Here is a 24,960-nt window from a genome sequence, read left to right as displayed (position 1 = left end):
AATGTAAAACATTTATTTAATGTTTTATTAATGTATATAAGAGGATTTTTAATACTTGATAGTTGCAATTAAATGCTCATTAGTGACCACCAAAAGTAGGTATGTAACTTTTAAATAATAATAAAAAAAAAATTCCACCACAATATGTGGTTTAGCACTGTGAAGTCAAGCATACTATATTTGGCTATTACTCAAGTCAGGTCAGATGCTGTGCTTGGTGAAGGGGGGGTGTGTGTGTGTATAGGGGAATCTACTCTTAACTACAACCTGAGGTGCCTCTAGTGTGGTATGTATCTGGTCCATAATTTGTACATAGAAATGAACCTGTTTGCTGCCTTCTCTTACTGTTGTGTGATTTGTCTTAGTACATAGGCTAGGTTGTCTTAGTTTCACAGCACCATCTTCTGTGTGTTTTGTGGTTTCTTAACACCAGGCTTGATACAAAGCTTTTGTGTGTATATCCCACATAACCATATTAGTTAAATACCTGAGAAATTGAAGCGGTGCAAAAGTCATGTTAAACTCCTTTTGTATTACAACTTAACTTCTTTCCTTGGTACTTCTCAGGAGTTATGAAGTAACTTTGTAATCTGCCTCTGCCTTCCTCGAATTTTAGGCATTTCATTAGCACTGCTTTAGAGGAAAAGAAAGTCAAACTTTGAGAAAGAAGCTGAAATTCATTGTTGCATGAGACTTTTATGCTAGGTTAGCCTTCCAAGTGGACTAGAACAGGAATTGCTACCACTTTAATACATAATACAGCATAGTGAGAGGCTTCTACCTTATGCTTTGCTAGTTGCATGAGTTTTAGGTTCAAGTGTAACAAACATTAGGGTTACACATTTTACTTACAGATTGGAGTAACTAATGTGATCTTGTCCTTCAACCTTGAATTCAGCAATTCTTGGAACTGTGCATGGTACAGAACGACTGAGACTCAGTTTATGGAACCTCTCTGTAATGAAGCAGGTGGTCCATGAAAAGCAAATATGGGTGAAGGTTGATGTAGGGACACTTGGTGTTTTCATGGCCTTATTTGGGTATCCCCAGAAGCAACTTTACATATTAGTTTCTAATGAAAATCCTTGTCCAAGAGCATTAATTCTGCTGGATAGTATATAGTTTAGGAATGTAAATTCAAGTTTGGGTAGATGAACATGACTTCATTGTTTGGTTATTTTCCTGGTTAGAAATTAAAGGCTTGAGCATTCTCTTACTCTGCTGTGAATTTGTGTTCGATGTTAAATAAGTCCTGCTAAAATGAGCTTACAAGCAACCGCTGTGTTCTTTAGCAAAATACGTAATAACAAGGGCATCCAGTGAAGGGAAATTTAATAAGATTTTAGGTAACGTGGATATAAAAGCACAGTTCTTCAGGAACAAACTCCCTAGAAGGCTGATTCTTCTATTTTTAGGGGGAAGTTTGGTTCATGTACCCTAGGAAAGGTACAGGGCTATGCTGCATACACCATGGAGGGGAGCTGTATATTCAGCAGTATGCTTCATACTGAATGGAGCAAAGCTCTGTCAGGGCTTTATTTACATTGTTGTTGTCCACCAGTGTAACACATGAATGAAAACCATTCTAAGCTTAGTTCTGTTACAGTAATTCTGAAAGTTTGAAAACCTGTGTTGCTAGCTTAACTCTCAATGTTTTGCTGCAAGATAGGGAGTGGCTGCTTCTGGATGACAGCTGAACAATTTAAATAACAGAAAATATTTTGAGGAAGTAGAAGTTTTGCTTTCCAAAATGAAGGACACTTCTAAAATCCAATGTCAGATTCCTGACTTCAAACCATGAAAATATAGAACTTGGATTTTAAAAATGCTGAGAGCAGATAACTTCAGAACATGTTTTCAAAATCAGTATAAGGACTGTTTGGTTTTTTTCCCAAGTCATAGGTAATGCCACCTTTGGCTTCCAAATCCATTCTGCTCCTACTGTTGAGAGGTTGTTCAGGATTCATCAAATACTCCAAAGTACTTCGAAGTACAAGAAATAAAAAGTTAAATGTTGTAGTTGTTAATCACCAATAACCAAACATTCCACAGAATATAAGCAGGGAGTGTAAGCTTGTGGGTATTGCTTGTGTGCAATTTGTAAAATTGCATGCTTGCAGTCTTGTGTTGTAGTTTGGGGATTTTTTATATATATATATATATATGTATACTCTGGCAAAATAGATCTTTAAAGCCATAATTTCAGAAGTAAGCTTAGCTGGAGCTACTGTGAATAGAAGCAGAACCAGCTGCTTATTTCTTCACTAGTCCTAGCCCAAGTTCACAGTGAGTGTATTCTCCAGCTTGGTGAACTATCTAGATTACATTTTCGTTTTGTCATGTCTTTATATTAGAAAGAAAAGATTAGTTCACTGATGCAGTTTATTGTGTGGCCACATAAATGCATATGCCTGCAAAAAAAGCAGAGTGTAGGGAAAGAAGGAGGCTGCTTCTTAGCAATAATGCTGGCCCAATTTTTTGAGAGACTTAGAAGTCTGTCTGGGTTTTAATGTTATGCTAAAACTGTGTATGTTTTGTCCAGTAAACAGGACATGTGTGGTATTGGAGAACACAGTATAGATGCTTAGGACAGCTGTGCGTACCACAGCTGACTTGGTAATTGAAGAAACTTCTGTCAGTGATGCCACAAAACGAGCAGCATAGTTAGAGAGGCACACCCAAAACAGTGTGACAGAATAGGTTAAATGTGTTTTCTCCATTTCATGAAAAAATACGGCAAAAAGTGGTGCTCGTAGAAGTTCGAACAGCCAGTTCTTGATGCACTTTCCTTAGTGTTATTTATTTTCTTCCTCTCCAGTATTGCCTTATATAATCTGCTACTGTCTGGCATGAATTTGGAGGGATTAAAAAAAAAAAAAATTACTATTTTTGCTGAAGTTTTTCATTCCTGCCACTGTGCAACTCATGTCTTGGATTACTAATTGCTGTTACTACACTTGCTAAGGTTGCTTATCAAAGGTGGTGTAGATGCAGAGGCCGCCATTTTAATATTGATTAGAGCAGCTTTTGGATTACTATAGGATCTATTGTGCTAAAATAATAGCCTAACAGTACAATGCATGTACTTGCTTTTAATTCTCTTTATTCCCTGCTATGTCACTCTGCTTTAAGCTCCTTGCAGCAAAGGCTTGTTCTGGCATAGTGCTATGCATGTGGGATTGTGTATTACAACAGGAATTGCTATCCCTACAGAAGACTTTTATGTAAAACAAAGCTTGTTTACAGCATCTGCGTCTTAGATTAAAGAGAATTCATTTACATCTAATGTTGAGATGCTGTTTCTGCTCTGGGTAAATGACAACCATTAAAAATGATGGGTTTTCCCAGTGCTGTTAAAGGCTTTTTGTGAGCTACAGATTTTACAATGCATGCAGCTATGACTTGCATGTTTTAAGAATGGTTAGCCATAGTAATTCATAAATGAGTTTGAAAAACATAACTTACACTCTTGATCTCATTCCCATAACCTCTTTTTAAATCTGTTCTTGAGGATTTGGCTTTTGAAAAACTAAATGTGGTGAGAGGCTCATGTTTACAATCCATACAGTGCTCAGCTGAGTCAAGGAAACTTGAACAAAATTCTAGTTGTAGTGTAAGGTGGTGAAAGATGTGCTTTGTCTTGCTTGTGTACTTGTACATAGCACAGCTGTGGTACAGTTGTTCCGGGTGATGACCTGGTGAACCTTTCAGTGCCTTTGTGAATCCACTAAAGTGCTGAGGCTTCCAGGGTCACAGTAGCTTCTCATTTTTTCAATATGTAGTACCCTTATTGACGATCAGGGCGTTGTGGGAGAAGACTTCTTCTCTTAACTATATTATTGATGATTATTCCTCATGAAACCCCAGGCTTTGTATTTCTTCAAATGAAACTGAGCTTACGCATTTGCTATGCAGAGCTGCTGACTGTTTGGATGGAGGGTGGAGAGTGCCTTTGCAAAGGTGCGGTGGCCCCGATTTGTACCCTTCCCAAGGGCTGGAAGTAACTGCAGTCATTAGGTGTGTGTTGTCTCCTCTTCTGAGAGTGACATACTTGCCATAGTTGTAGAAACTTCTCTTATCTGGAGAATCCAAAGTGTGGTAATAAGTTACTGCCCTGTTGGTTTATCTGTTAAGGGCTTGCAACATTTTAGGCTCTACTGTAATAAGTAAAGAACCAACATCAAGACACTGGAGGCACTGACTATGGCAGGCAGTTAATTTTGAAGTCAGGAGCTGCATGTTCATTGTGTCTTCTAGTGCCAAAACCCAGCAGTGCTTAAAGCCTCAATCCTATAAAGCAATTGTTCCAAGTTTAAACCTCCATGTGAGTTTCAAAGGAGCTAAAGGCTGGTGTTCTAAGAAATATTGATTGGATTGAAGTTATTTTAAGTATTGTAAGTGCCCTTCTTGAACTGCTGTCTCAATTTTGGACTCTGTGCTTAGTCTGGCACTACTTATGGTAACATTAATGTTGTGTATGGTGGGTTTGAGTTCTGAAACTAGAGTGGATGTAAAAAGTGTGCAGTTATTTCACATAGACTAAAACCAAGAAGTGACATGACTTAATTCTGGTATTGCAAAACATTATGAAAGTAGCTAAATACAGAGGAGAATTTAATTGCTTATCAAAACAGGTTAAAAGAATGCACAGTTTGTAGAGGGGAAAATGAGACTGAAAAGCTAGTTGTGCTGCATGCTCCTTTGGCGTGACCTTGATGTTGTAAGCCATAGGTTTAAAATATAACAGTTGTTTCAATAAAATGATAGCCATTGTGATACTAAGACTGTTCTTTCAGGTGGGAGCTTTCTTATGTATAGTGACAGTTTGTTGTGCCTATCAAAATGAGTTTCTGGTCTCTGAAAGGCATTGTTATAAGCTACCAGAATGCAAGTGTTTGAAAAGTTGGAGATTATTGGAGCATTTTGGTACCTCACAAATTGGATAGTAGGTACTGTGCAAAGCTGTCAAGCCTGAGATTTTTATTTTTTGCTAATAATCCCCATGGGGCTGAAGATGTATCTGTAAGTGCATCACTTAGTACATTTGAGATATGATGAAGTAGAAGCCTGTAGGCATTTATTGTTTTCTAGTCACCTTGATAGTGTCTAATATCTGCCTTTGTATTCTTTTAATATGTAAGCCAACATCTTAATGCATGAAGAATAACAAAAAAAGTGTTACTAAAAAGCTGTTTGCTTTCTCAAGTACAGTTGAAATCTTAATTAGCAAAAGGAGTGTGACTTGCCATATGGTAAATATCACCTGGTACTGATTCAGAGTTTAACTGGAAGAAGTCCTGTATGCCGCAGCCTTGTTCTTGTGGGATTCTAATGAGTGAAGTATTTCCAGTGTATCCTTGCTGCAGATAGACTAGCCCTCCCGCTATTTTGGCACTCAAACTGGCTGTCCCAGGATCTGTTTCACACCTCTTACCTGCTTGAGAAAACGATTCTTCATTTCTGCCTTGTCACATGTTCCTGTGGCTGCTTCCTAACTTCAGTTTAACAAGTGTGCCTGGTGTTTATTAAAAATAAAAAAAAATTCATAGCACAGTGTTGGAATGGTCAGATGTGCAGTTACACTGGGAGAAGTATGCAGTGATAACCAGAGCAGAGCTTTTTAAGCTTAACACTTTGGACTGTAGTACTAGGTGACCTAGGACAAACTGTTTCTCCTCATATCCTTTTTTCCCCGTTGTACAATGTAGATAATGATACTGATCTCCTCTGTAAAGTATGTTTTCTAGGAGCTAAGTGGAAATAAAAGGAAAAGGGAGGTTATTTTAATTAAAAAAAAAAAAGGTGCAATCTTACTTTTCTGTTTTGGAGGGGGGAAGCAGGCAAGCCAGGAATTCATTTTATGTGTGAAGAACTAGTTTTTGCTATTCTGTTCACAAATCTATCTTATTAGACTTCCTGAAGTTGCAGCTAACATTTTTATAAAGTAATGTCTTATGTTTGAGTTTGAAAGCATCTGGATTTGAACTGTGAAAGTTTTGTACTGCCTTCTCTTGTAGGTACTACTGTGGTTTAATGCTGAATGTTGCTTCCTTCTAAAGCAGATGGCAGAACAGGATGTTCACCTGCTGTAGACACTGATATATCCTGGCTTATTAGTTTGAACTCTGAAGTTTGGTTTATGCTGAGGTGCAGGACTGAACTGGATCAGCCAAAGTGCAGACGCATTTGTTCTATTTTGCTGCTTCATTAAAGACACATTAAAGCCTCTGACAGAGGAATCATATAGACATTTGTGGAAAGAAGCAGCTGCAGATAAATTTGCCGGAGGATGTTGGTTGGAGTGCAATGACATGTGATTGTTTTTGAAAACTTAGTGCTAAATATAGGTCTGAGTACCTGACTTAGTGGTTTAGGAATTCATTTTCATTCTAATTAGAATGTCTTTGGATGTAAAGGTTCCAATAACTCAAGAGCCATTATGTATGAATGAAGGTTTCATCAAACTTTCATAGTTTTTAGTGTGATGTACCTAATACGGCAATTTCAGCTGCCAAATGTGTAAACATGCTTGTAGTTTTTTCTTTGTATTTAGCTAGCACTGTTGAACTCAACAGTCTTAAAGAAGTTTATTTTGTGCTAATGTGAAAGTGTTTTCAGGATTTTGATTCTCAGGATTTTTTTGCCTGTTGTGAATACTCTAGCATAATGGGATTGTTAATTTAACAGTAGTAATTTTTTGAAGTTGCTATTTATCCAAATGTGGATGAAAGCAAGGCTTAAATTGTTCTCTTCTGAGGGTCTGATTTAACAGGATTGCATACAGACTTTTAAGCACAGGTTACCACAGTATCGGAGATTAACTTTGGAATTCGTTGGAATACATAATTCCAACACATTTGGTAAGTATATTGGAATGTGCTGCTGGCTTTTTGTCAAATGTAGATTTCAAATACAGCTCATTTGCACTTACCTATTGCTGTGTATCTGTGTGATAGTTACCTTCAATTGTTAAACATCTCATTTCAGTACGAGGATGTCGTCCTGGAAAGATTGTTCAGATGACCGAAGCAGAAGTTCGGGGCTTGTGCATAAAATCACGTGAAATATTTCTTAGCCAGCCTATTCTCCTGGAACTAGAGGCACCTCTGAAAATTTGTGGTATGTAGACTTCATATGTATGTGTTTCATGTAGGTCTTTTAATCTAGTTGTATGCTAGGTGGGTTGGAAGGATACTGAGACAGGCAAGTGACCTTGACTTGGGTGATATGGATTAGAGGTTTTTTGAATCTTAGATGTAATTTTCAACTTAGATTGGATTAAGTTGAGAAAAGGCAGCTAACAGTTGGTAGATTGCTGATGCTGCCAGTACTATGTAGGAGCAAGTTCCATTGGCAATAAGAGCTGCTTGTGCCCTTGTCTAGTGCAAATTTTGCAACCTGTCCCTTGTATTTAACTAGGGACTGCTTACACAGAGCTGCTACTCTTTCGATCACTACTTCAAAAAGCAGTTAGCTGCTTTAAAAAAAAAGGAAATGTTTAATGTTGTATTTGGTCTCTTCAAAGCATAAGCAAAACAAAGATCTTTACATGTTGTGAAATGGAACATTTCAAAAGTAGTGTTGAAGAAGGCATTGTTAGTCTTTCAATTGAAAAAATAACTGGATGCAGGCTGTTAAATTAGGCTTAGTTACCATGTAATAAATTCCTTGAGCTTTACAGCAAGCTTTAACAAACTTCGTTATTACTGTCAAATATGGATAAAACTAAAACGTGTGTTCTTTACCTCTCTAAGCCTTTATATGATGCTAGACTTCTTCAAAAGTATGCTGTTGTTAATAGGTATGCAAGCTTGTAAAAAAACTGTTACAAAAGTATTGTATATACTGGCTTGTAATCATCCTTCAAGTTATTACAGCAGACACAGTCTTAGAAAGCATAAAATTTCTTGAATTGGGCTTCTTGAAGTGTCATAGTATTAAAATGGAAGCAGTCTTTGAATTTGTTATTACTAACATGCTCAAAGATAGATTAGCTTCTTCCTAGCCTTACTCCTGACAGACCTAATGTAGCAATGTTTCTTACATTAAGAAAGGATATTACTAATGAAAAAAAACCAACAAAACCAAACCAAAAAACCAAACCACTAATGGTAAAGTCATTCTTAAATGACTAATTGCTTGGTAGGGTGGGGAGGAAAAACCAGACCAGCTTGCCTAATGACAAAGTTGAAGGTAAAATCCAGCTTTATCACGTTGTGTTTATGCTACACTGAAAAGACTACCGTAGTCTCATCTTATTTCTAGACAAAGAAAAAATGAAAACTCAAATATTTAGATTGTACATAAGTCAATGTCTACAAAGTATAATTAGTTTCCTTCAAAGTTGGTTTCTCATTTGCTTAAATTGAAACAGTTGAAAGGACTATTAGGTGCACAATAATAGGGTAGCAAATGCACAGTTAAATAAGGCATTTGTTATTTTTAAATTGGATTCCAAACACAGTGATAGCACCAGGAAGTGTCAGATGCATCTAAATTTAATATTAGAGCAATTGTCAAAGATGCATTAGATAAAAGTGAATGAAAGATGATCGCTTTCACCAGAAGCAAAATATGCAGCTGTACTGCTTTGAACTACTATTTTAGTGTGTTCAGGCAATGCCTGAGGAACCATTATAGGATTGTCTTGTCTTGTAATCAAGTCAGTTCAAAATAAGCTTTTACATGTTGAATGGTTGTGTTTTAATGAAAGACGAAAGATATTCTTATGTAAACATCCAATTTAAAATAGATGTGGTTTTTACTGTAAGGCTTTGTATCTGGGAGACTTCGATTCAACTTGTGGAATTGTAAACGCTTTGATCCCTTTACAAAATTGTTTCTATAAAATGTTCCTTTACCTTTAAGTGTTTTGGTCCCTCTGGCTCGTGTTTAACTGAAAGTCGTTCTAGACAATGAATGCTATTATATTCTTTCTGTAGTATGTTTACTTGGTAGCTAATTCTGGTGGTGGCAAAGCCTGGGGAGTGTATTGATAATGTTGTTCTGGAGTACTAGACTCAGCATAGCAATGACTTGTTGAGGAGTCTTCTATGTTTTCTTCCAGTTGTGACCTGGAGATCTGTAAATATCAAGTAGAATAGGAATTGTTCTTGTTGCAACATATGTGAAAATTATTTTAGCTGGTGAAAGTTCAGATTGTGTCTGGAATTGGGTAGTGGGTAATGTTCCCCATTATTAGAAGAAAATTGGGAAGCGATTCCGCTTCTTGAGTGAGAAATAGTTGCAGAAGAATGCTACCTAAAAGAGGAAGTGTTGCATTTCTCGTGGAAAGAGTAGAGAGGAATACGGCTATGTACTCTTCTTATCAGTGTATGCTTTAAGAATTGGATGGGATAGCATACAGGTTTGGGAACCTTTTTTAAGATTATGGAAAAAGTTGTAGAGAGGTGTGGGTTGGGTTTTTTTGCTTTAGGGCCATAGTAGCTAGTACTCTACTGGAGAACAGCTGTGCTTGGCAAAGTTGGGGTTTTGCCACTGAACAAGCAGCAAAAGTGAAAATGCATTTATGGAATGCTTAGTGTAAGGGACCAGCATACAGCTTGTACTGAAGGCTTCTTGCATAGCTTTTTGCATTCATTTACTTCGGTAAAGAATTCTACAGTCAGCTGGAATACATTGCATGTATTCTACAAGTTACTGTAGAGCAGCTTTGGTATCTTTGACCTTATGGGCAACTCAGAGTTAGCTTTGGCTAGTCTGATATGATACACTGTGGTGTTGTAATTGCCACACAGAGCTGTTTCATGGAAAGCCTGTTTAATTTTAAAGCTGGCAGTGTGATGAGTAATATGATGGTTATTTTTCCTAAGATATACCTGCTGGATTGAGTATTTTGTATGGATTATCAGTCTTTGAGTCTCTGTACTGGTTTTGTATGAATAATTGCACCACTGGAGGAGTTACCCTAAATGCTGGGGGGTGGGAGTCTTAATACAGCAGTGTTGTGGGAGGACAAGCAATTGGCCTTTGAAGTTAAGTGCTCTCTGCCTGCATAATATTCAGTTTCTCTCCAGTCTGTCTAGATTCTTTACTGATCCGTTTTTGCAGTAAATAATGTGACTTAACTTTTTCTTAATACATTGGCTTTCTGGCCATGTAACTGTTCAATGAGAGGTTGTCTTTCTGACCTTGTTTTAATTTGGACAAATTCAGCATGGTTAGAAAGCTTATGCTTAATTGCAAAGACTTCTGTAGCTTTTTTCACATTGGTTTCATAACTGACACAACAGTTCTGCAAATACTGTGGGTTATTTACATTTAGTGAGTACTTCAGTTTGTAAAAATTAACATAGCTCTCACCTTTCTGATACCTGTTGCCAGTCTATTTTTAAAGGAAATATTAATGCTTTTTTTAAGATCAATTAATAAAAAGTGATTAGCTGACTTAAGTTCTTGATTTGTGTACTCTTTATGTTGTTGCACTAATCCTTGGTAAACATTTTCTTATATAGGTGATATTCATGGTCAGTATACAGACTTGCTTCGATTATTTGAATATGGAGGATTCCCACCGGAAGCTAATTATCTTTTCCTTGGAGATTATGTAGACAGAGGCAAACAGTCTCTGGAAACAATTTGCCTATTACTGGCATATAAAATCAAGTACCCGGAAAACTTCTTTCTCTTAAGAGGAAATCACGAGTGTGCTAGCATCAATCGGATCTATGGATTCTATGATGAATGTAAGCAAAACATATTTCTTTTGAAAGAATGTGACAGACTGATACTGTGTTTTGGAGACACTTCTAGGTAGTGACTCTTGTACTGCAAGGATTTCAATATTCTGTGAACCTGCTGTGAAACTTTCTAAAAGTACATTTCAAACCAAGGCTAAAGTCACTCTAGAGAATTATTATTTGCTCTTCTGCTGTCCTTGAAATGCTGTTGCAGGAGATTGAAACCTAAGTACACTGACAGAAATAAAGCCCTGTGAAGGCAGTTTGCTAACATTTTTGGTCAGGTTGTGGTATGTATTGCAGGTTGGCTTTAAGAAAACAAAAGCCTTCTCTTCCTAATGTTGCACACACTGTTCTTGTAGGCAAGCGGAGATTCAACATTAAGCTGTGGAAGACCTTCACAGACTGTTTTAACTGTCTGCCTATTGCAGCCATTGTGGATGAGAAGATCTTCTGTTGTCATGGAGGTAAGCTGATGACTGCTTTTAGAGGCTGTGTCTAAACTGATCTTTGGGTTAATGCTCTACCAAATGGAGTGTGGGTGTGCATACCTGATACTTAGCTGGAGACGTTTAACCTTATATTGTCTGTAAAAGTCGCTGTTATGCTTTGTGCTTTCCTGTGCACCTGGCAGCAGACAGATATCATTCTTACCTGATACACATGGCCGTCTGCCTGAGGGGCAAGTGCGTCTATAAGTATGTTCATGTCAGTATGTTCCTCTCTGAAGGGTACTGTGCTAGAATTCTTGCCTAATTTGCCACATGACTTGTTGCTGTTGCCATCTATCAGTGCAGCCTTAGCTGACATTGCATCCTTAGCAGTGAAGTGAAAGAATAGCTTTCACAAGTAACCCCAGCTCTATAGTCTTGGCCTCTTCAGCTGGTTTCATTGGAGTCGGTGGAAGGGACCCCTAAGATCACATAGTCAAGCCTGCTGCTTCAAGTAAGACATTTGTTACCATTAAAGCAGGTCAGCGATGGCTTGCTCTGACTCCATAAAACCGTTGCTGTTGGAAAAATCTACATTCTGTGGGCACCTATCCCAGTGCTGCACTGTTCTTGTAGTGAAAAAAGTTTGGTGTTGATCTGACGGAAGCTTGTGACTTGTCTGAATATTGGAATTTACTTGGACACTCTTCTTTGTAGAAGGGGACTCCCCATGTTTTTACAGGCAACGATGCTTACGGGTTTTCAGGACCTTGCAGAGTCAAACAATTGACAACAATTTCAAATTACTTGTAAGAGTCATCTTGCCTTTTTGCAGCTGTCTTTGCAACTACCTCCATTGATAAGCACCTTGATGCCTTGCACTGAGTGATCCAGAGATGGTCTGGTAGGTGTCACACCAGGATTGTCAGTGAGATAATTAGAGATAGTGGAAGTGAGAGCACTCCAGAAACCTCTGGTTTGACTGAACAGCTCCACTTGGAATTAGAAATAGTATGCACCCAAAATTCCTGAGCAGACTCTTCCAGACTTTGTGAGGTTGTATTGATAGCTGCCATCCTGCCTTTATTAATTACAGGTATCTCTGCAAGAGCTCTGTCTGTATGGAATGTGCTGTAAAAATGATCCTGGCTCTTCTTGCATCTTGTATTGAAAGCTTCTGCCTTCAGTGCCTGCTAGTATAAGCTACCAGTGTCTTATGCATAATACACTCTGAGGTATTGTCATGTCTCTGAATACAGAATTAATACAGCGATAGACAGTTGAGTCTGCCAGTCTCTAGGTACCACTGACATGTTAAAGAAAGTACTTGTTTTCTCACAGGTCATCTTGTCATCTGGTTCTCAATCAGTGTGGTGGTGTGTCTTTTTTCTTTTTTAAGAACTGAGCTAGGTCTCAGAATCTTAATGTGAGATACAAAATCACTTCTGCACTGAGGTAGCCAATTATCAGTGGCTGAAATAATGTAATAAATTTGTTTCCAAAAAAACTGGCAAAGGAATTACTCTTACTATCATTATACTTTTTTGAATTTTGTTTTATTTGGGAAACAGTAGAGAATGAATGGTGACAAAATACTGTGGTTTTTCAGGCAAACAATTAAGCTTAGGTGGGTGGTAGAAGGTAATCAAGGAAGCTTAGCAGGAAGAATGCTGTGTTATATGACAAAACTGTTAGTTTTGTGTGTATATGCACTTAAGACCTGAATTATGAACAAGAAGTCTAGAAAGCTATTTTTCAAGAAAAAAAAACCCTAAAGCTTTATTATAAATCTACTGGGGGGATTAACCTCTTGTTTAATCAAGTAGGAAAACTTTTATTTTGTGCATAGCATACTTTAAGGATCCTATTATGAACAGCAATATTTACATCTATTGAATGCTAATGGTCCCTTAAACTTCTACAGGCTTCATCTGTAACTGAAATTACTATGACTCACAACTGATTTGCGGCTGTGAAATAAAGTGAAAAGATTACTAAATGTGCTGTGTGTTTCTAATAAATGAAAGTGGACACTCAGCACATAAATAAGTTTTGCCCTTTTCCCGCTCTTCTCCAATCCTATCCAAACTGCATTCCAGATCCCATGAAGTCATGGACTGTCAACGCCTTTTCATGATGTTACTACTTTAATAAACACTGAGGCCGCAACACAAACCATCCAACTCTGCTGGAGGTTGAAGCTAGGCTGTAGATACAAGGTAGGTGCCTTTTTTACTATATTGCGCATTTTTGCATAGTTTATTTTAAAAACATTGTCCTCTGGGATATATAATAAAACTTTGCAAAACCGCATAACATAGTAAAACAAAAGGCACCTAACTTAACCCAGTAGGCTATCTACAATAGCTTAAAATCTTGAGTCAGCTTTTTTACCTAGACTTCTCTGGGCATCTGCTGTTTTGAATTCTCCATCTCACAATATAAATCAAAACCTCTCTTGTCATCCCTGTCTCCCAATAAATGCTCATGCTGCTGAAAGGATCTTCCATTGTATCCTTCCCGTCACTTCACCCTCTCTTCCCTGTCTTTCCACATTGTTCATACAAGTTGTATTTTGGCCTTTCCTTAAGGCTGTCCTCTCGAATTCTGACTTTGCTCTTTATCTTGCTTCATTAAAGCTTATTCCATAACCATTTCCAACTTCTCCCTTTTGCTCTGCTTTGTATTCTGTATGGTATTGTCCTCTTATCTGACACCACTCTCTAGTTCTAATCTTTAGAGACCTTACGTGATTACTTTCAAGTTTCTATAAATTAAGTCCATGTTGGAGTGTCATGTTGGTGGAATACATTGGTCTTATCACATTGGATTTAAGCTCTGAGATGGGAGTTTAGTAGACTACTGGATTTACGTAATATTTTCAAGCTCTGGAATTCTGTTTTTCTTGACATTAATGACAATGAAATGTATGTTGAAGGCAAAATCTAGTTGATAATCTTACATAGTATCCAAAGAGACTTGAAGAGCTTCCTGGATTACACTATGAAAATAAGTAACCATCAATTCCACCTGATCAGGGAGTGGTTCAAATCTAGAGCCTGGATTTGATGAGTTTACCAGGACTAATGACAAGTCATTTTCTGTTTTCCCTTAGGGAAGGGGTGCTTTTATGCCTCAAGAAGATAGTATACTGAAAGATACTTTTTCTGTGCTTAGCTGTCATTATGTGACAAGGTAACTTAATTCAATTGTGTACTTTTCAGTTTTCTTTCAGTACACAGTAGGTTGCTGCAATCACTGTGGTGATGACAGCTTGACAGTAAGCTTTAGTAGCCTGTGTTTGCATTCTTATTTCCTTAATGCTGATCATGTACAACTTGTAGATCTGAATTTGAGACATTAGCTATTTCTTTTTGTGCAGGGGGAGTTAGGAGGATACTTGGGAAAAGACAACCTCTTGTGTGGTACAAAGAAGGCTACAAACATGCAGGCAGTTTTGTGGGGTTTTGCTATTTACAGTGGTGTAAAATAGCACAAAAATTAACAGTTACAGGGTTGAGACATGCAAACCATGTAATGACATTTTTCCTTCTAAAGAACTTCATGTTTTGGGTGCAACCTGAAACACTGAGAGCTGTAACCTCACAGAAGGGTCACAAACTGGTGGTGCTTATTTCACTGATATAGTCCATTACTATCTCGGGGTGTGGTGCTGAGTGGAATCACGAGTAGAATCCACATGCCTTTGTGCTAATGTATTCTGCATGCAAATACGTCAGATCTGGGGAAGGGGAGTGGTAGGTTGTTCAGGGTTTAAAAGCTGATTATCTCCTTGAATTTGTATTGGTGTCCCTGTATTGTTCTGTAAGTAGATTTAACTAAAACTCCTTTGATACGCTATTTTATGTAAGATTTCTGCCATCCTTCACAACCTCAAGGTAATATTGTGAAGACAGCTTTAACAAGCTGATGAGGATAGAAGGCTTTTATCATAAGACTGCTTCAAAAGAATCTAAAATCTTAATACTTTTAAAGACTTGCAGAACTTTTCTTCATCAGATGCATTGGAGTCATTGTTCCTGTAACACATACGTTGCCACTGTGCAAACTGTGGTATCAGCTGAATTTATTTTACATGGTAACTCTTTTCCAATGATAGGTTTTCTTCTATCGTGTTCAAAGTTCTGGACCGAGTCAAATGGATATATGGCTTGTTAATATGAAATATGTTTCATCACAGATTAGGTCTTCATGCTGTATTTCCAAACTTGCAACTTTCTTTATTAGGTAATCTTGGTCTAAGTCATTTAAGTCACTCCAGGACCCTTATTTAAAGACATGTTAAGGTGCTAGAGCATCTAGTAGTCTCTCTTTCATGCCTGTATGCCTCAAGTAGAAAAGCTCTGGAGTGTGTGCTTAAACTGTTCAAAGGGTGGCCTTTGGGATTCCATGCTTTGGCTGTAATTACATGTTAATATGGCAAAACTATACAAAAAGAGCTGTGTCTTTGTGATAAATGATTTTTTTAGTAATCAAGTACTGTGGTTTTATAAATGACTAAGCAGCTGAGCTATATAGTAGATGACTACCTGTGTGCTCCTTAGCTATTGCAGTTGCACAGTCTAGTATTCATTCACAGCATCCAGTGACTGCTGCTCAGCTGATTTGTGGTAAAACACTGAAATACAGTGATGTGACTTAAGATCCCAGTCACACCTGCAGGCTGCTTTGGCTTGTGGTCTTTTAAAGCTGGGTAAGGGATTTTCCTTCAGCTTTTATAAAGTAAGATGGGTGTAAAGAAGGTCACCTGCATCTAGTATCATTGTGTTAGATAATGGGGATGTTGTCCTTCACTGGTTCTCTCTAGTAAGCTGTTCAAGTGAACATACTTAACTGTAGAGTTTTGTGCTGTGTGGCTAAAAGGATGGTAGGAAAACAATTAAAACCCCTTGCTAATTTCACTTTTGTTATTCTCTCTCTCTCTGTTCAGGAACTTAATTGTCTTATAGCAAACTGTCTTTTGTTTATATTACAGTGGAAACAATGGATGCTGTATGACTTTGAACCTCTAATTGTGTGTTCTGTGGAACCCTTTTTACAGGTAAAATATGTAGATAAGTCACTTGTTTTCTTGTACTTACAGGACTGTCTCCAGACCTCCAGTCAATGGAGCAGATCCGGAGAATTATGAGACCTACGGATGTTCCAGACACAGGTGAGTGACATGGAATTTACTCTAAATAGGTCTAATGATGAAAGAGGTTTAATCAATTTCTGTACAGGCAATGCAGTGACTTAACACAACCTCTGTTTACAGTACAGTATTTTGTGATGTCTGTGTAGGGCATGAGTCTTGTTCCTCCTGACAGCCGTTATCTGATATGTTAGGGGCTATTGCCCATGTTGTTATTGTTTGTCATAAGAATAGGATACATTATCCAAGTTTGCATACATTATCCACAAGTTTGTGTTAAAACAAACTTAAAAATCTAATGAAAGATCAAATGCAACTAAACAGCTAGTTCTTTTTCTTGCCTTGATTAGGCAAGACCTTTCAGTATATTGAAGAGCATAATTGTTTAAAGCTTGCTGAGTGTTAAAGTATTTGGGCTTCTCTCTACTTGGAGCCATGTCTCCTTCCTCTTTGAATTTGTCGAGTACAGCTCCTACTTCATTGTAGCTGGGATTTCAATTGCTTGCATCAATGTACTAGTTGTGTACATGAATTTTTCTTCTACTAATACATGTATACTTTGTGTAGAGGTGTTGGGTGCAAATTGCCAGTACTTTCTGTACAATATTCTTTTGAATGGTTTAATTAATCTTCCTCAGTGTCCCATTTATTCCAAATTTGGTTACTAGTGGATTGAAAAGACTGTCAAGCAGTACAATGGGATATTTTTTTAAAGTGTTGATTTCAACAGTGGTCTAAAATTAACTTTCAAAGGAGATATCACATCTAAACCTTTTTTTGAAAGACAAATACAATTACAGTTAAACCTTGGAATAGAAGAATTCTGCTTCCTGTGATGTTCCTCAGTGCTGATGCATAGGAGTAATTCAGGGACTAATATTAATATATCTACTGTCCCTTAAACAGCAATGTTTCCGTGCAAGCTGATATATATGCACTTGATGCTGAGAAGCATTACTAGACTGGTTAATTGGGTGTTTCTGTAGTACAAATTACTACATTATTCTTCCTTTTATGCTACTTATTCACTCAATGCATAACCAAATAAATGTCAGTACAAACAACTCAATCTTTACATTTATCAGAGCTCTCAGGGAAGGTAGTTCTATTCAACAGGCTAATACTACTGCTTGAGCCACCCCCACTTCAGGAATGCCCTTGCAGAATGTACTTCTGGTTTCCATAGACACTCCACTGAAATAATATGTATTCTTAGGACTTCCTAAAAATAAGTATAGAGATTTTAAGAGTGGTGTTTTGACGAAGTGGTTTGCAGTCTTAATTTTGCTTTCAGAAGCAATAGCTGGATGTTTACCAGCAGAGGTAAAATGAAATGTCCCATCTGAGGCATGTCTGTGTATGCTACAGTGACATAAAAGGTCTTGGCAACCGATATTACAGCATGGAAGTAAATCTTTTGGAAAAAATGAAAAATAAACTGAAGTGGTCTCACTTCTGTGAAAGTTGCAAGTCCTTAAAAGCTGTCTCTTTGTGGAGGGATGTCACTTGGTGAATGTCTGTGTTGATACAGAAATTCTTGGGAAATGTTAGTGTGGCTTGTGCCAAGAAGGTTAGATCATTATGATGCTTTCTTCTAGCCTGATGAAAAAAAAACCTTTTCAATCTCAACTGCAATTTAAAGACCTCTTATTTTGGTGACATTTTTATGGGGTTTGGAAGCTGTTTGCTCAAATATGACTCTCTATTCCAACTTAAATCACTTGCCTTTAGTAACTGTTAAAGTACTTGCATTTTGTGAGGCCAAGGTATAAGTGATGTGTTTAGGTTAGCATTGCCAACCATTTGCTTATTAGGAAACTGTAACTCCCTCTTTTGTGTAATCTTGAATGCCTTGTATCAGCTGTTTTATGGTGTGCTCCTGGTCAACCTAAGCTATTGCAATGGTAGATGTTGCATGTTAAAATATAAACCTACTTGGGCAGCATAGTTTAGTTTAGACAAACTTGTTGCAGGGTTCTGTTACACCACTGCTAAAGATTATAGGACAGATTTGCCTATTGCTGTGTATAACCTGAAAGATTATTTGATTTGGGGGAGAGAATAGAGAAGGAAATGCTTCCTAAGCAGCTGAGACAAGCAGCTTCTGTCACTTGTTGGAAATTCATGATAAGAAACTGTTAGGGATTGCAGTGCAACTATTCTGTTTTGAAAAACATGTTATTCAATATAGAAGTAAATTTCAGTAAAGTAAGTTTTTTGTCATATGCTGCCTGTATTCAGTAGTTTATTTCTAGATAGGTATTTTATCTAAAATGCAGTTGTACTTGCTCTGTTCTTTGTCTTCTAAAAACAAATAAAATCTTAGCCTCTGCTAGAGAGGAACTATGACTGGCAGCAAAGACCATTTGATAGCTGTATGTAAATACAAAATGGTTTAGTTGCACAATAGGTTTCAGACATTAGTTTTGCTTGATTACAACTTGAAGGATCTGTTATTTAAGAAATAGCATCTTCAATATTTTGTTTAGCAACTGACTAGATGTAATTGTAAATCAAACTTCTGAGTGCCAGATAAAGGAGCCTGCTGGCATCTCTCTCAGATTGTGAAACAATGCTCTTAAGTATTTAAATGACTACAGGTTAGTCATCACAGGTAAAGAAAGTACAATTTTCACAGAAAACTATGATGAAATATATTTTGAATACTGTTTCTTTTGTTTGTGTTGTCGTTGAATTGGCCTGGTTCTTACGTGAAAACGGTTTGAAAGTTCTGTGTATAAAGGCATTGCAGTTGATCTAGAAAAGTTGAGTTGGGTTTTTTTTTAGTACCCAGTTTTAACTCCAGAGTTAGCTGACCTTTTGTTGGCAGCAGAAAATAATCTTGACCAGTGCTAAAATGCCAGAGAGGTTTATTGTTTTAATTTAGATTCCAGACTGGTTGGCACGAGGCTTTTTGAAAAGTCAACAGCAGTCCAAGCAAACCGAAAGTGCTACCTGAAACAATATATCAGAATTTTGCCATGTTAAATTTTGATTTAGTCACATAAGGTTTTTCATGTATGGTAAGAAAGGTAAGAATCAAAGCTGTTCCATGTTCAGAAGCTTGTTGGTACAAGTTTATTTGCTGTATTTATGACTGGCCTTGCATAGGATTTTAAAATTTACTGCAGCTTTCAACCTAAGCTTTCTTGGTGAGCTGTGAAATTGATGGTTGCCTTTTAAAATGCACCTGCTGCAGTATTTTCAAACTCCTCAGATGTAGTTTTTGTGTTTACAGTAAGCAATTAAATACTGTTTTGGAGAACTGCTTGGCTCTGACTTGTTTCATCTCAAGGTACTATCAGTGGAGGGGGGGGGGGAATCTCCAGACTTACACAGAACACATCTTTTGTCTGAGTTGCAGTTTAAGTGTTGCTGAATTTGTTGCTAAGGCTTATTTTCTTTAGGAGAGCTGCTCTGGTAATTACAATAAAACTGTTTTACATTATAGAGTGATACCTCCTAAGACTAGCATTTTCACTTGTATTATCTTTCAAAGGCTTGCTGTGTGACCTGCTGTGGTCTGACCCAGACAAAGATGTGCAAGGTTGGGGTGAAAATGATCGTGGGGTCTCTTTCACTTTTGGTGCTGATGTGGTCAGTAAATTTCTGAATCGTCATGATCTGGATTTGATCTGTCGAGCTCACCAGGTATGAATTATGCTGTTGTTGCTTCTTAAAACCTCTCCTCCTAGACTTTCTGCCTCTTTGGTGCTGCTTATCAGTAGGATATATTTGAAACTTACTTCACGTTGTGTTACTTCTAGGAAAAAAAAAAATCTTCCTAATAAAGGGACTAGAAGGCTGTGTCTTTCTATTGGCTCATGTTGAACTGAGTGTCTAATGTTGGCAAAGTAAAATACTAACACACTAGATTTCCCCATTGACCTTTTTTTTAGTGTTGTCTGTTTACTGTTAGACTGTTGTATATGAACATCAGAGGTAAAGTGTTGAGGTTTAAAGTGGCAAAGTGACTGGAATTTGAGATTTACACAGAAGTTTCAGAGTTCTTCCATTTTAGTAGTAGTCAGTTCTCTGGTAGTTGTGGCTTAGACTATTTCTGCTTCACTTCATGGAAGTATTAAATGCATTTTGAATGTTTCTACAAACAAGTCACAAAAGCTTTTACTGTTGCCTTGATTTTTGTTCAGCTATCTAGAGTACTTCAGCGAAGATTGTTTGACCTACTGAAATGTGCAGAAGGCAAGGTTATTTTTGGCATCGTCACTCAAAGTACACTTTTTTTGCAGTTTTTATTGTTACTTGAAGCAAGTGTCCTAGTTAGGTGGACATCAGGTTTCAATTTCCTGTATAACATTTCAGTTTCATTATTTAGTCAATTTTAAAAGCACTCTCTTGCTGTGAAACAAAAATAGGCTTTTTGTTCTGTGTCACTGTTAGGCGTGGATACACTGTCAGAACACTTCTCCTTGCAATTTTACTGCTAAAACATTAGAGAAGATTAGTCAGTGTGTGGAAGGGATATTAAGATTTCTTAACTGCTGATCAGGATTGCTACCAATTTCCTGTATTCATGTAGTCACTTCAGTTCTCTATAAAAGAAGTATGACATCTTTCAAAAGACCATGGTGATTGGACCAAAGTGAGCAGTTGGTGCACTAGTTTCACTACATTATAACATGAGGCTTCTATTTTGGGGAAGAGGGAACAACCATAGCTGACGCATCATACTACTTGCACTATTTTAAAGGTGAATTATACTCTTAGAGAAAATACGGCAGAACCACTTTGCTTTTTAGAGCATCAAAATTATAAAAAAGCCTACGCTTGAGGTTTGTACGATCAACACCAGTGTAACTGAAACCTAATGGTTACAATTGCAATGAAGATGGTGCCCAGACCTTGTATGCTCCAAACTAATAGGTCAAACATCTGAATTCTGTGTATAAACCGTAAATGCTGAGAATCCTTAAACTGGCAGCGTGTAATGAGACTTCAACTATGAAAATATTGAACAATAAAGCTGATGTATATTTAACATTAGAAGCGTCAGACAGGTTAAGCTACCTGATTTGGCATTCAGTGTCCAGATAAGACAAAATGACCGAACCTGTCCTGTCTGAAAGCCAAGACATAAAATACCTTTTTGAAGAGTTCTTGTCATCTCTTTAATGTAAGTCCTATTTGCCTCAAGACTGGCTTTTTTTCTTCAAAATTTTGATCTTTTTTTTTTCGTGTGTGCGCGTGAGCTGTATTGATTTCTCTGGTGTTGACAGGTGGTTGAAGATGGATATGAATTCTTTGCTAAACGGCAGTTGGTCACCCTATTCTCAGCTCCAAATTATTGTGGAGAGTTTGACAATGCAGGGGGCATGATGAGTGTGGATGAAACTCTGATGTGTTCCTTTCAGGTATGATACATTTTTACATTAAGTATTACTTTAGGTGTTGGGCTATATGGACTGAGTTAGGCTGCTTGTTGACGTGCTTATGGTTAGTCTTGGGCAATATACTTCAGCTACAGAAAGTACTGCACAGCAGGCTGGTGTTTGTGGACAATTAAAACTGCAAACTAACTGTTCTCCAGAGAACTGTGTGGGATTTGCTATATTCCAAACTCCTGCATATTAAGTTATTCCCTCTATTCAGATGCTCATTTCAAAGTTTAATTGGGTGATTGTTTTTAGTCATACCTAGTGATCAGAGTAGCTAATTATGCAGACTAATTGGACTACTCAGACCCTTTTAGTGTGCTTACTCTGATCAGATTTTAATCCCTACTCCTTTCAGGACATGTTTTAAGCCCCTTTTCTTTCCCCTTCCCACCCTGACCTAGTGGTAGAACTAGAAGGATTTAGAAGTAGGCTTACTGTTTTATGTAGGGTTAAGAAATATGTAGGATTGTGATCTGATTCCCCCCTCACCCTTCTTATTGCTGCTGAACGAGATTTCATGTTGGCTTAACAGTATTTGAAATGTTCTTACTTGTCACTGACTCAAAAGAACTTCTTTATTTTCTCTAAGATATTGAAACCATCTGAAAAGAAAGCCAAGTACCAGTATGGTGGACTGAATTCTGGGCGTCCAGTCACTCCACCTCGCACAGCTAATCCACCGAAGAAGAGGTGAAGAAAGGAAAAATGTAGAAACACCATCAGATCTGTCAAGGACAAAACTCCATATTACAGTATATAATAAGTGTGCACTGTAAAACCATCCAGCCATTTGACACCCTTTATGATGTCACACGTTTAACTTAAAGAGACGGGTAAAGGATCTTTATTAATTTTTTCTAGTAGAAAGATGTGCGACACTGTATTGTAACAAGTATAGCTCCAAGTTCTAATATCCAGCATAGAGTAAAAAAAAAAATTAGGAAAAAACTATTGCAACTACATATTCACATTTACCACGGTTTTTAAAGTTGACCAACATCCCAGTTAAAAATTGATGTAATAGTTAAACCAGATGAGAGCATGATGTTCCATTTGTGTAATGTGGTCTTATTGTTGCTTGATTGCTTTTACTTTGGTTATTTTGTAGCTAGAATGATGCAAATACCGTACCTAGTCTTTATTTCCCAGCTGTCTCTTTGAAATTGAAATAAGGAAGGGGCTTTTTAGAACAGCTCTTGATCTCGTATCCTCCCCCTAGCCCCTTGTTGTTCATAATAATGCCGCTCAAATGTGTGCCCCATTACAATGCAAAATTTATAGTATGGTAGTGATTAAAAGGCAAACTAAGTCCAAAAAGTCCAGACTGGACAGCTTGACAGCCAACATAAATTGAGACAGAAAAACCTGCCTTGACTTTTTAACTTAAACTGCCACACAATGAATTCGTGCACTACACTATTTTAAATTATTGATGCTACACTGTGCTATGGCACTTCATTTAACTTAGGACAAAAATGGTATTGCCTATTAGTTGGTAACTTGATTATGTGGTACCTTGGCTTTAGTTTTATTAGCATGAAACACCTTTGGCATGCTTAGCTTCCAGGTAACTCCCTACCTGCATCAAAATTCATCTTGCATAGTTCCACAGAACATGAAGATCCTTATTTGCTAAGCCTTTGAAAGCTGACATTCTTTTTCATAAAAGGGTGTTTAAATGGATGTTCATCAATGGACAATAGGCTAGCCGACAAGTGGTGAGCAGAAAATGCTAGAGGAATGTCCAACATGATTATAAGGCTTATGTCAATAAAGATTATATCCTTTGGATTTTCATGATCAAATTTCATATACTATTGTATAGACTTCTGCTTTGTAGTGTACTTTAGTAGCAATAATTTCTGTACATGATCAAGAGTTATGCAGTATTTTTCAGTTCTCTCCTTTCTTAAGAGTTAATATTGGCAAATGGCAAGATACAGAGAAGATACAAAATTTATAGTAGGATAAATGAAAGGCACAGATTTGTGATGCTTTAAGGTGTGATACTTATTGCATATAACTACAAAAGCTTTTATTGAATATTGTCAAATTTGTAAAATTCTTTGGGGGAAGGCTTCAGATTTATACCATTCTAAATGTGCATCAGTAGATGTAAAACTCTTGACTTCAGTATTGTCTTCGAAAATGTTAAATTGAGGATTCTGGTAACTTACGTTTTATGAACTGGCACATATTATATAATGCAAGAGATATATTGATTTCTGACACAGTGAGCAAGTTCTTTAAAATGGATTTAATTCCTTTTTCTAATTCCATTTTGTTTTAAATGCATATTTTAAATGTAGGTTTTTTCATTTAGTAAAAGTTGTCTAATTCATTTGAATGAAGTCTGACTGGTTATTTTAACATACCTTACTGTTACTCCAGAAGTATGGAGCTTGGTTTTATTTAAAAAAAAAAAAAAAAGAAAACCCAAAACACCCAACAAAAAAACCCCAAACAAACAAAACTTACAGCATATATATCTGTTATTGATTTATATTGGATTCTGTGGTTTTGAACAGTGGTTTAATTTACCCCACCTTGAAGGAAGCACCAGAGTTTCAATACATAGAATTAAATGTAGATTTCTTCTGGTACTGCTCACAAAGACACTTGTTCTTGAAAGTCAGTGATGAGAGCTGTGTAAGTGAGAGTAACTTCAGTTTGTAGCAAGCTAACTGTTAAAATCTATTCTGTAAGCCTTGACAGGATAACTTCCTGCTCTAAGTCATTGCTTACTTGAGGTTTAGTTTTACAAGTTTTGAAAATGCTGGGTTTCACCAAGTGCCAGCCTCCATAATAAGCAGCATCATGTTACCAAACATCTGGATTAACACTTCTCCATTTTTTCCTTAGTTTCTGGAACAATGTCCTCCATATCATGAAATGTCCAGGTGTAAAGCTGTATGTTATGTGAGTACCTAACATGCTCGCTTGTATTACAGATGCTATGTCAAAAGGAAAATAAAGTCTTCAGGCCTTCTTATGTGTCCTAAAGAAATAGGAAATTCTTAGTTTATTTTGTAGCACTGGAAAGCCAGATATAGCAGTGGTATTCTGAAGAGCTGCTATTTTTATATAGCAGCAATCACTTGCAAAGGATTTGAGTGCTCTTTTGACTTCTGGGGAGTTGGAATGTCCGCTAACATCCCTCATCATCCTATATTGTGGAAGAAATACATGATTTAATAACCTTACCCCTACAGATATGATTGATATTCCATACTAAAAGCAAGTCAGGAGCATCAGATACATAACAGAACTCACCATAC

At 37.1% G+C, this 24,960-nt stretch overlaps 1 protein-coding gene across 1 annotated transcript in view; it reads left to right on the top strand.

Moving 5' to 3' along the window:
- Positions 1–24,029, top strand: part of PPP1CB (protein phosphatase 1 catalytic subunit beta) — a 30,216-nt gene extending 6,187 nt beyond the window's left edge. Inside the window, exons 2-8 of the mRNA XM_069800332.1 lie at positions 6,988–7,119; positions 10,476–10,706; positions 11,063–11,167; positions 16,236–16,307; positions 19,786–19,937; positions 21,524–21,658; positions 22,272–24,029. Of these exons, the coding sequence (XP_069656433.1) occupies positions 6,988–7,119; positions 10,476–10,706; positions 11,063–11,167; positions 16,236–16,307; positions 19,786–19,937; positions 21,524–21,658; positions 22,272–22,376 (932 nt within the window). The 3' untranslated portion in view covers positions 22,377–24,029. The remainder of the gene's footprint in view (positions 1–6,987; positions 7,120–10,475; positions 10,707–11,062; positions 11,168–16,235; positions 16,308–19,785; positions 19,938–21,523; positions 21,659–22,271) is intronic.
- The last annotated feature ends 931 nt before the right edge of the window (positions 24,030–24,960 follow it).

Source organism: Haliaeetus albicilla, chromosome 13 (assembly GCF_947461875.1).
Source record: "Haliaeetus albicilla chromosome 13, bHalAlb1.1, whole genome shotgun sequence".
In the NCBI taxonomy this organism is placed as follows: domain Eukaryota; kingdom Metazoa; phylum Chordata; class Aves; order Accipitriformes; family Accipitridae; genus Haliaeetus; species Haliaeetus albicilla.
This window is presented reverse-complemented; position numbering and strand designations above follow the sequence as displayed.